At 40.3% G+C, this 12,234-nt stretch overlaps 1 protein-coding gene across 1 annotated transcript in view; it reads left to right on the top strand.

Moving 5' to 3' along the window:
* BBS7 (Bardet-Biedl syndrome 7) overlaps positions 1-12,234 on the top strand; it is a 261,543-nt gene that overhangs the window by 81,514 nt on the left and 167,795 nt on the right. The window contains 3 exon segments of the mRNA XM_053703611.1: positions 9,359-9,433; positions 10,185-10,250; positions 10,649-10,788. Of these exon segments, the coding sequence (XP_053559586.1) occupies positions 9,359-9,433; positions 10,185-10,250; positions 10,649-10,788 (281 nt within the window).

The following is a 12,234-nucleotide window of genomic DNA, read 5'->3' as shown; positions in this document are numbered from 1 at the left end:
TGGGACAAGGTTAAGATTCCTAAGATTCTATCCTTCCTTCAAGAAGGATTGGAAAAAGGATTATCTGCAAGTTCCCTGAAGGGACAGATTTCTGCCTTGTCTGTGTTACTTCACAAAAAGCTGGCAGCTGTGCCAGATGTTCAAGCCTTTGTTCAGGCTCTGGTTAGAATCAAGCCTGTTTACAAACCTTTGACTCCTCCTTGGAGTCTCAACTTAGTTCTTTCAGTTCTTCAGGGGGTTCCGTTTGAACCCTTACATTCCGTTGATATTAAGTTATTATCTTGGAAAGTTTTGTTTTTGGTTGCAATTTCTTCTGCTAGAAGAGTTTCAGAATTATCTGCTCTGCAGTGTTCTCCTCCTTATCTGGTGTTCCATGCAGATAAGGTGGTTTTACGTACTAAACCTGGTTTTCTTCCAAAAGTTGTTTCTAACAAAAACATTAACCAGGAGATTATCGTACCTTCTCTGTGTCCGAAACCAGTTTCGAAGAAGGAACGTTTGTTGCACAATTTGGATGTTGTTCGCGCTCTAAAATTCTATTTAGATGCTACAAAGGATTTTAGACAAACATCTTCCTTGTTTGTTGTTTATTCCGGTAAAAGGAGAGGTCAAAAAGCAACTTCTACCTCTCTCTCTTTTTGGATTAAAAGCATCATCAGATTGGCTTACGAGACTGCCGGACGGCAGCCTCCCGAAAGAATCACAGCTCATTCCACTAGGGCTGTGGCTTCCACATGGGCCTTCAAGAACGAGGCTTCTGTTGATCAGATATGTAGGGCAGCGACTTGGTCTTCACTGCACACTTTTACCAAATTTTACAAGTTTGATACTTTTGCTTCTTCTGAGGCTATTTTTGGGAGAAAGGTTTTGCAAGCCGTGGTGCCTTCCATCTAGGTGACCTGATTTGCTCCCTCCCATCATCCGTGTCCTAAAGCTTTGGTATTGGTTCCCACAAGTAAGGATGACGCCGTGGACCGGACACACCTATGTTGGAGAAAACAGAATTTATGTTTACCTGATAAATTACTTTCTCCAACGGTGTGTCCGGTCCACGGCCCGCCCTGGTTTTTTAATCAGGTCTGATAATTTATTTTCTTTAACTACAGTCACCACGGTATCATATGGTTTCTCCTATGCAAATATTCCTCCTTAACGTCGGTCGAATGACTGGGGTAGGCGGAGCCTAGGAGGGATCATGTGACCAGCTTTGCTGGGCTCTTTGCCATTTCCTGTTGGGGAAGAGAATATCCCACAAGTAAGGATGACGCCGTGGACCGGACACACCGTTGGAGAAAGTAATTTATCAGGTAAACATAAATTCTGTTTTAAGTTAGGGGGGGTTAGGATTAGACTTAGGTTTAGGGGTTAATACATTTAATTTAGTGGTGGCGATGTTGGGTGCGGCAGATTAGGGGTTAATAAATGTAGGTAAGTGTCGGCGATGTTAGGGACGGCAGATTAGGGGTTAATAAAATTTAACTAGTGTTTGCGAGGCGGGAGGGCGGCGGTTTAGGGGTTAATACATTTATTAAAGTGGCGGCGATGTCCGGTCGGCAGATTAGGAGTTTACATTTTTTATTATAGTGTTTGTGATGTGGGGGGGCCTCGGTTTAGGGGTTAATAGGTAGTTTATGGGTGTTAGTGTACTTTTTAGCACTTTAGTTAAGAGTTTTATGTTACGGCGTTAGCCCATAAAACTCTTAACTACTGACTTTTAAATGGAGTCTTGACAGGAGAGGGTGTACCGCTCACTTTTTCCAGCAATCGTAATACCGGCGTTAGGAAAATCCCATTAAAAAGATAGGATACGCAATTGATATAAGGGGATTTGCGGTATGCTAAAATCGCAGAAAAAAAGTGAGCGGTACACCTGTACCTGCCAGACTCGTAATACCAGCGGGCGTTAAAAAGCAGCGTTGGGACCCCTCAACGCTGCTTTTTAAGGCTAACGCAAGACTCGTAATCTAGGCGATAGAAAGGCCAAAATTAACTCTGAAATAAAATTGAAAGGTCAATTTAACTCTGCATATGCATATATACATTTAAATTCGATTAACATTTGATACTTACCCAAAGAGATTAAGAGTGTACAGAACAGATATAAAATATTTCTGTATTATGCCATTGATAGATTTATATTTATTAGTTAATAGTAGTTTAAATCTTCATATAGCTGTTTTCAGAGGAACTAGCAGTATACTTTCCTGTATTATTATTTCTCTTGTTGAGTGTATCCAGTCCACGGATCATCCATTACTTGTGGGATATTCTCCTTCCCAATAGGAAGTTGCAAGAGGATCACCCACAGCAGAGCTGCTATATAGCTCCTCCCCTCACTGCCATATCCAGTCATTCTCTTGCAACTCTCAACTAAGATGGAGGTCGTAAGAGGACTGTGGTGTTTTATACTTAGTTTATTTCTTCAATCAAAAGTTTGTTATTTTTAAATGGTACCGGAGTGTACTGTTTATCTCAGGCAGTATTTAGAAGAAGAATCTGCCTGCGTTTTCTATGATCTTAGCAGAAGTAACTAAGATCCTTTGCTGTTCTCACATATTCTGAGGAGTGAGGTAACTTCAGAGGGGGAATAGCGTGCAGGTTTTCCTGCAATAAGGTATGTGCAGTTAAAATATTTTTCTAGGGATGGAATTTGCTAGAAAATGCTGCTGATACCGAAGTAATGTAAGTAAAGCCTTAAATGCAGTGATAGCGACTGGTATCAGGCTTATTAATAGAGATACATACTCTTATAAAAGTGTATTTTAAATCGTTTTTTACATATGTTTGGTGATAAAACTTATTGGGGCCTAGTTTTTTTCCACATGGCTGGCTTGAATTTTGCCTAGAAACAGTTCCCTGAGGCTTCCCACTGTTGTAATATGAGTGGGAGGGGCCTATTTTGGCGTTTTTTTGCACAGCAAAAATTACAGACACAGGCATCCAGCTTCTTCCTGCATGATCCAGGACTTCTCTGAAGGGCTCAAAAGGCTTCAAAAGTCGTATTGAGGGAGGTAAAAAGCCACAGTAGAGCTGTGGCAGTTGTTGTGACTGTTTAAAAAACCTTTTTGTCATTTGTTATTCCGTTTTTGGTATTAAGGGGTTAATCATCCATTTGCAAGTGGGTGCAATGCTCTGCTAACTTATTACATACACTGTAAAAATTTCGTTAGTGTAACTGCATTTTTTCACTGTTATTTCAAAATTTGGGAAAATTTGTGTTTCTTAAAGGCGCAGTAACGTTTTTTATATTGCTTGTAAACTTGTTTTAAAGTGTTTTCCAAGCTTGCTAGCCTCATTGCTAGTCTGTTTAAACATGTCTGACACAGAGGAACCTACTTGTTCATTATGTTTGAAAGCCATGGTGGAGCCCCATAGGAGAATGTGTACTAAATGTATTGATTTCACCTTAAACAGTAAAGATCAGTCTTTATCTATAAAAGAATTATCACCAGAAGGTTCTGTCGAGGGGGAAGTTATGCCGACTAACTCTCCCCACGTGTCAGACCCTTCGCCTCCCGCTCAGGGGACGCACGCTAATATGGCGCCAATTACATCAGGGACGCCCGTAGGGATTACCTTGCAGGACATGGCTGCAATCATGAATAATACCCTGTCAGAGGTATTATCTAGATTGCCTGAATTAAGAGGCAAGCGCGATAGCTCTGGGGTTAGGAGAGATACAGAGCGCGCAAATGCTGTTAGAGCCATGTCTGATACTGCGTCACAGTATGCAGAACATGAGGACGGAGAGCTTCAGTCTGTGGGTGACATCTCTGACTCGGGGAAACCTGATTCAGAGATTTCTAATTTTAAATTTAAGCTTGAGAACCTCCGTGTATTGCTTGGGGAGGTATTAGCTGCTCTGAATGACTGTAACATATTTGCAATTCCAGAGAAATTGTGTAGGCTGGATAGGTACTATGCGGTACCGGTGTGTACTGACGTTTTTCCTATACCTAAAAGGCTTACAGAAATTATTAGCAAGGAGTGGGATAGACCCGGTGTGCCCTTTTCCCCACCTCCTATATTTAGAAAAATGTTTCCAATTGACGCCACTACACGGGACTTATGGCAGACGGTCCCTAAGGTGGAGGGAGCAGTTTCTACTTTAGCAAAGCGTACCACTATCCCGGTTGAGGACAGTTGTGCTTTTTCAGATCCAATGGATAAAAAATTGGAGGGTTACCTTAAGAAAATGTTTATTCAACAAGGTTTTATTTTACAGTCCCTTGCATGCATTGCGCCTGTCACTGCTGCGGCGGCATTCTGGTTTGAGGCCCTGGAAGAGGCCATCCAGACAGCTCCATTGAATTAAATTTTGACAAGCTTAGAACGCTTAAGCTAGCTAACTCATTTGTTTCTGATGCCATTGTTCATTTGACTAAACTAACGGCTAAGAATTCCGGATTCACCATAAAGGTGCGTAGGGCACTATGGCTTAAATCCTGGTCAGCTGACGTGACTTCAAAGTCTAAATTACTCAACATTCCTTTCAAGGGGCAGACCTTATTTGGGCCTGGCTTGAAGGAAATTATTGCTGACATTACTGGAGGCAAGGGTCATACCCTTCCTCAGGACAGGGCCAAATCAAAGGCCAAACAGTCTAATTTTCGTGCCTTTCGAAATTTCAAGGCAGGAGCAGCATCAACTTCCTCCGCTTCAAAACAAGAGGGAACTGTTGCTCATTCCAGACAGGCCTGGAAACCTAACCAGTCCTGGAACAAGGGCAAGCAGGCCAGGAAGCCTGCTGCTGCCCCCAAGACAGCATGAAGGAACGGCCCCCTATCCGGAAACGGATCTAGTGGGGGGCAGACTTTCTCTCTTCGCCCAGGCTTGGGCAAGAGATGTTCAGGATCCCTGGGCGTTGGAGATCATATCTCAGGGATATCTTCTGGACTTCAAAGCTTTTCCTCCACAAGGGAGATTTCATCTTTCAAGGTTATCATCAAACCAGATAAAGAAAGAGGCATTCCTAAGCTGTGTGCAAGACCTCCTAGTAATGGGAGTGATCCATCCAGTTCCGCGGACGGAACAAGGACAGGGATTTTATTCAAATCTGTTTGTGGTTCCCAAGAAAGAGGGAACCTTCAGACCAATCTTGGATCTAAAGATCTTAAACAAATTCCTCAGAGTTCCATCATTCAAAATGGAAACTATTCGGACCATCCTACCCATGATTTAAGAGGGTCAGTACATGACCACAGTGGACTTAAAGGATGCCTACCTTCACATACCGATTCACAAAGATCATCATTGGTTCCTAAGGTTTGCCTTTCTAGACAGGCATTACCAATTTGTAGCTCTTCCCTTCGGGTTGGCCACTGCCCCGAGAATTTTTACAAAGGTTCTGGGCTCACTTCTGGCGGTTCTAAGACTGCGAGGCATAGCGGTGGCTCTGTATCTAGACGACATCCTGATACAGGCGTCAAGCTTTCAAATTGCCAAGTCTCATACAGAGATAGTTCTGGCATTTCTGAGGTTGCATGGGTGGAAAGTGAACATGGAAAAGAGTTCTCTATCACCTTCTCCTAGGGACTCTTTTATAGATTCTGTAGAGATGAAAATTTACCTGACGGAGTCCAGGTATATAAACTTCTAAATGCTTGCCGTGTCCTTCATTCCATTCCACGCCCGTCAGTGGCTCAGTGCATGGAAGTAATCGGCTTAATGGTAGCGGCAATGGACATAGTGCCATTTGCGCGCCTGCATCTCAGACCGCTGCAATTATGCATGCTAAGTCAGTGGAATGGGGATTACTCAGATTTGTCCCCTCTACTAAATCTGGATCAAGAAACCAGAGATTCTCTTCTCTGGTTGCTTTCTCGGGTCCATCTGTCCAAGGGTATGACCTTTCGCAGGCCAGATTGGACGATTGTAACAACAGATGCCAGCCTTCTAGGTTGGGGCGCAGTCTGGAACTCCCTGAAGGCTCAGGGATCGTGGACTCAGGAGGAGAAACTCTTCCCAATAAATATTCTAGAGTTAAGAGCAATATTCAATGCTCTTCTAGCTTGGCCTCAGTTAGCAACACTGAGGTTCATCAGATTTCAGTCGGACAACATCACGACTGTGGCTTACATCAACCATCAAGGGGGAACCAGGAGTTCCCTAGCGATGTTAGAAGTCTCAAAGATAATTCGCTGGGCAGAGTCTCACTCTTGCCACCTGTCAGCGATCCACATCCCAGGCGTAGAGAACTGGGAGGCGGATTTTCTAAGTCGTCAGACTTTTCATCCGGGGGAGTCGGAACTCCATCCGGAGGTGTTTGCCCAACTGGTCCATCGTTGGGGCAAACCAGAACTGGATCTCATGGCGTCTCGCCAGAACGCCAAGCTTCCTTGTTACGGATCCAGGTCCAGGGACCCGGGAGCAACGCTGATAGATGCTCTAGCAGCTCCTTGGTTCTTCAACCTGGCCTATGTGTTTCCACCGTTTCCTCTGCTCCCTCGACTGATTGCCAAAATCAAACAGGAGAGAGCATCTGTGATTCTGATAGTGCCTGCGTGGCCAGGCAGGACCTGGTATGCAGACCTAGTGGACATGTCATCTCTTCCACCATGGACTCTGCCTCTGAGGCAGGACCTTCTAATACAAGGTCCTTTCAATCATCCAAATCTACTTTCTCTGAGACTGACTGCATGGAGATTGAACGCTTGATTCTATCAAGGCGTGGCTTCTCCGAGTCAGTCATTGATACCTTAATACAGGCTCGGAAGCCTGTCACCAGGAAAATCTACCATAAGATATGGCGTAAATATCTTTATTGGTGTGAATCCAAGAGTTACTCATGGAGTAAGGTTAGGATTCCTAGGATATTGTCCTTTCTCCAAGAGGGTTTGGACAAAGGCTTATCAGCTAGTTCTTTAAAAGGACAGATCTCTGCTCTGTCTATTCTTTTGCACAAGCATCTGGCAGAAGTTCCAGACGTCCAGGCATTTTGTCAGGCTTTGGTTAGGATTAAGCCTGTGTTTAAAACTGTTGCTCCCCCGTGGAGCTTAAACTTGGTTCTTAAAGATCTTCAGGGAGTTCCGTTTGAACCCCTTCATTCCATTGATATTAAACTTTTATCTTGGAAAGTTCTGTTTTTTATGGCTATCTCCTCGGCTCGAAGAGTCTCTGAGTTATCTGCCTTACATTGTGATTCTCCTTATCTGATTTTTCATTCAGACAAGGTAGTTCTGCGTACCAAACCTGGGTTTTTATCTAAGGTGGTTTCTAGCAGGAATATCAATCAAGAGATTGTTGTTCCATCATTGTGTCCTAATCCTTCTTCAAAGAAGGAACGTCTTTTGCATAATCTGGACGTAGTCCGTGCCTTGAAGTTTTACTTACAGGCTACTAAAGATTTTCGTCAAACATCTGCCCTGTTTGTCGTTTACTCTGGACAGAGGAGAGGTCAAAAAGCTTCGGCAACCTCTCTCTCCTTTTGGCTTCGGAGCATAATACGCTTAGCCTATGAGACTGCTGGACAGCAGCCCCCTGAAAGGATTACAGCTCATTCTACTAGAGCTGTGGCTTCCACCTGGGCCTTTAAAAATGAGGCCTCTGTTGAACAGATTTGCAAGGCTGCGACTTGGTCTTCGCTTCTTGTCCCTCCCATCATCCGTGTACTTTAGCTTTGGTATTGGTATCCCACAAGTAATGGATGATCCGTGGACTGGATACACTTAACAAGAGAAAACATAATTTATGCTTACCTGATAAATTTATTTCTCTTGTAGTGTATCCAGTCCACGGCCCGCCCTGTCCTTTTAAGGCAAGTCTAAATTTTAATTAAACTACAGTCACCACTGCGCCCTATGGTTTCTCCTTTCTCGTCTTGTTTCGGTCGAATGACTGGATATGGCAGTGAGGGGAGGAGCTATATATCAGCTCTGCTGTGGGTGATCCTCTTGCAACTTCCTGTTGGGAAGGAGAATATCCCACAAGTAATGGATGATCCGTGGACTGGATACACTACAAGAGAAATACATTTATCAGGTAAGCATAAATTATGTTTTATCAATGGTATGTGTTTTTCAATTAGTCCACCTTAAGATGTACAATTAATTTGCATCATCACATGTGACCTAGGATTATCCAATAGTCACCCAATAGTGCTTTTAAATAGTTATAGATGTTTTAGAAAGTCATGTTTATGATTAAGGCCTGTTCACCGAAACATGTAAAGCATGACTTTTTGCCGTTTTAAGTGATGAATTAAACTTGGATGTTTTTACTTCAGAAGATGTGCCGGTTTTTCTTTTGAATGGTTCGTTCTTACGTCAAAATGCCATTCTGCATAAAAGAGGACAAAAAAGGTTTTCAAGTGGGTAAAGGGACATGAAACCCAATTTTTTTTCTTTCTTAATTTAGATAGAACATGCAATTCTAAACAACTTTCCAATTTGCATTTTTTATCGAGTTTGCTTCCTTCTCCAGGTATCATTTGTTGAAAAGCATACCTAGATAGGTTCGGTAACAGCAACGCACTACTGGGAGCTAGCTTCAACAAAGGATATGAAGAGAATGAAGCAAATTTGATAATAGAAGTAAATTGGTATGTTGTTTTATATTGCACTTTCTATCTGAATCATGAAAACAAAGAATTTTGTTCCTTTAAGGCTGTTTCATTTGATAAAGCCCCGCCACCCCAAAAAAAGCACCCAAACCTTTATTTCTTTCTAATGGTGGTGAGAGTTCACGAAAATCCTTACTGTGTTGTATGAGGGTGAGTGTGTGTTGTATGAGGGTGTGAGTGTGTACGGTGTGTGTATTGAATATGAGTGTGTGTGTGTGTTTTTACCTTTTACAACACTTTCAAGTTTGACTACAGTCAGGAATAAAGTACACACACATTTAGTCAATTTGCCATAAATTGTAGCTATCTTGTATATTACTTCAGAAATTTTCAGACCAAGCATAAAAATAGGGTCACAAAGGTATGTGGTATCATTGCACTGGGTCTTGGGGGAAAAAGTTTGAAGAACCCTGGCTTAGAGAACCTTTGGGAAGGTTTTTAGCAAGTTATCTGATGGTTTAAACAGTGGGGAATAAAAAGGAAAAATCTTTAATATCTTTTCTAATGGAATATACATCTTTCTGTTTTGTATATTTGTAGAGAGAACACAGTGATGATCAGCAGATTAGCAATAAGTATGTTTATTATTGTGACAGACATAATATCATTTTATGTTTGCAACTGTAAAAATAAAAGCTACCATTCATTACATGCAGAGCATCTAACCCAGAGATACTAAATAAGACAGCCTGCTACTAAATCATTGCACAATAACCTGGGGTAGTTATAATCAAGCTGTTGCTCAGCTCTCGCTTTGTACATGATTATGTCTTGTTGAATCGATCTATCTCTTTGCAGAGTGACGTCCCTGTGGACCTGTTAGATGTAGATAAGAATTCCGCCGTTGTCAGTTTCAGTGGCTGCGATACTGAGGTGAGAATCTGCTAATTGTTCTGTAGCTGCGGGAGTTGGTAAAAGAAACTTCTTTTTTTAAATATATTTTGGGGATAATTCAGTTGAATAAACTGATCCACTGGGATAAGCATCTTTCATGTAAGTATAATAGCCATATCCTATAAATATTTCATTTTAGTGCATGTGGCAAACAATGGGGTAATGCAATTTTGAGACTTCAGTGGCATTTAAGGGACACAAAACACCAATTTTTGTCATGATTCAGATAGAACATACAATTTTACAGAACTTTCTATGTTACTTCTTTTAACAAATTTGTTTAATTCTCATGGTATCCTTTTTTGAAGAAGCAGAAGTGCACTACTGGGAGCTAGCAGAACAAATTGGGTGAGCCAATGACACGCTAGCTCCCAGTAGTTTATTGCTGCTCCTGAGCCCACGTATGCTTTTCAACAAAGGATACCAATAGAACTAATCAAGTTTAAATAATGGAAGTAAATTTAAAGTTGTTTAAAATTGCATGGTCTATCGGAATCATGAAAGTTTAATTTTGACACTACTGTCCCTTTTAAAATGTGCTCTGTTGAATTTAGTGACATTACATTCATTTTTTGCTGTTACAATACTGTATTTTAATTTGTATTGCATTTTAATGTATGTAACACATAAATAACACGTTCAGCTGCTCCTCCTTCAAATGTGTGATAGATTTTCTCAGTTCATGTCCCTCTAACATTTTTGTCACTCCTAATATGTCTTTATTGCACAGCCAAACGGCAACTTCCTTCTTGCTACATATCGCTGCCAGGCGAACACCACCAGATTGGAACTTAAGGTATACATATACTAGAAGCATGTTGGCAATATAAATCAAGCAATATCACAGTTTTCCTGTGTACTTACAATTTTATATAATTCTTTAGATGTTTGATTATATTTGGTTACCTGAATGCTTATCGTTTATTATTTAGAAGTTAAGTGATAAATAATAGGTTAATTATTGTAGGTTCAATTCTATATTATCTTAAAATATTATCATTATTATCTGTTATAGAAACTTGAAATACAGTTGATCAAATCCTGTACATCTAGGACAAATGTGTCAAACATGTTATTTCTTTAAGCAATTACATATTGTAACACATGAATCTATAGTTTTTTAGTTGCTTAATATTATGTTGACAAATGTAAATATATATTTTGCTCAGTTTATTGTCCTATATAATTATTTAGATCCGGTCCATTGAGGGACAGTATGGAACACTGCAAGCATATATAACACCTCGAATTCAACCAAAAACTTGCCAAGTGCGTCAATACCAGATTAAGCCTCTTTCTCTCCATCAGAGGACTCATGTTATTGATCAAAACAGGTATAATTAAAAAAGCATAAAACTAAATATTTATTTTTATTAAAGGGATAGAATGTTCAAAAATGAAATGTGCGTGGGTGCGTTTCAATTTGAAATACAAGCATTTTTGCAATATGCTTCCATTACTAAAAATTCTTCTAGTAAAAGGTATTACTGTTTTTTCAGCTGCATACACACATATGCTGTGAGGGCATTTGCACCAGTATTCAAACACCACACCTTCTCAGAGAGTCCGCAGTGGCCTGCATGACACACATTGTGTATTTAGAAACAATACATACCAACGCCAGCACTTTGAGCAGGCATGTTGTTTGTATACTGGTGCATGGGCCCTAACAAGATATGTGCGTATGCCACAGAGAAGCAGTAATATCTTTTACTAGAAGTATTTTTGCAGATTTCATTTTTTACCTTTCTATCCCTTTAGTCTAAAGGTATAATAATATTAGTATATAAAACAAGAAAAGAGAAAATCAGGTCCGGGAGCGTCAGTTTAAAAAGGTAGTCCTTTATTTGATAAAAAAGTTAAAAATCATGATACACATGTACAGGATAGCAGAACACACGTGTAGGCTGTGGCTGTGAGATCAGCTGACGCGTTTCGGCAGTTATGCCGTAGTCATAGCTAATTATCTCACAGTCACACCCTACTTACATAGCCCATTCTGGGCTGTGATTGGGTAAAACAGACTTTAAAACAAATTATTAGCCACGCCTACTTGATACATTCTTTGTTCTATATTTCTTTTACTGTCAGCCCTGTACAAAGATTCTAATATCATGAAAAGCATGCATAAATATAAATTGTCATAGCATATGAGAATACTTTATATTCATATACTTTATTCCTTGGCAATTTATTAGTTTCTATCTTCCAATTGGACATTGCAATAGCCATAATAATTAATTGATTCTTGTTGGTACACTACAATCGGGTATTACACTCCCTATATATTATTAGCTCTCACTTTTTTATAAAATAATTAGTTTACTTTCTAATATCCTCAATTTGATACATTTATTAAAATACATTCATTTTAATTGCAAAGAGATATATATATATATATAGTGATGTACTCAACAACTTTTACTCTCCTTTTTCCTCCATCTCATTGGGCCAAATCGGTCAGGTGTACTCAAGACATTGTCATATTCCTATAAGTCTAAAAAGAGCTATACCTTTTTGGGGTTTATGCTTGTGTAGATAGAGTTGGGAATAGGTAGAAAATTTCTCTCACATCATCCACAGATGTATTAGTACATACATCAATATACACGCATGCATATACACACATATATGCACACCTATATACATGTGTACATACACACCCACACATTTAGCAACCATCAGGTTAAGTTAGAGTATCCCTCTAGTTACAAAACTATTTCAAATTTCTCCTAGTTAGGCTGAACCACCATACAAGGGAGCAATTTTGTGTTAAGCTA

Source organism: Bombina bombina, chromosome 2 (assembly GCF_027579735.1).
Source record: "Bombina bombina isolate aBomBom1 chromosome 2, aBomBom1.pri, whole genome shotgun sequence".
In the NCBI taxonomy this organism is placed as follows: Eukaryota; Metazoa; Chordata; class Amphibia; order Anura; family Bombinatoridae; genus Bombina; species Bombina bombina.
The sequence above is the reverse complement of the archived record's forward strand: the minus strand, read 5'-3'. Positions and strand labels throughout refer to the sequence as shown.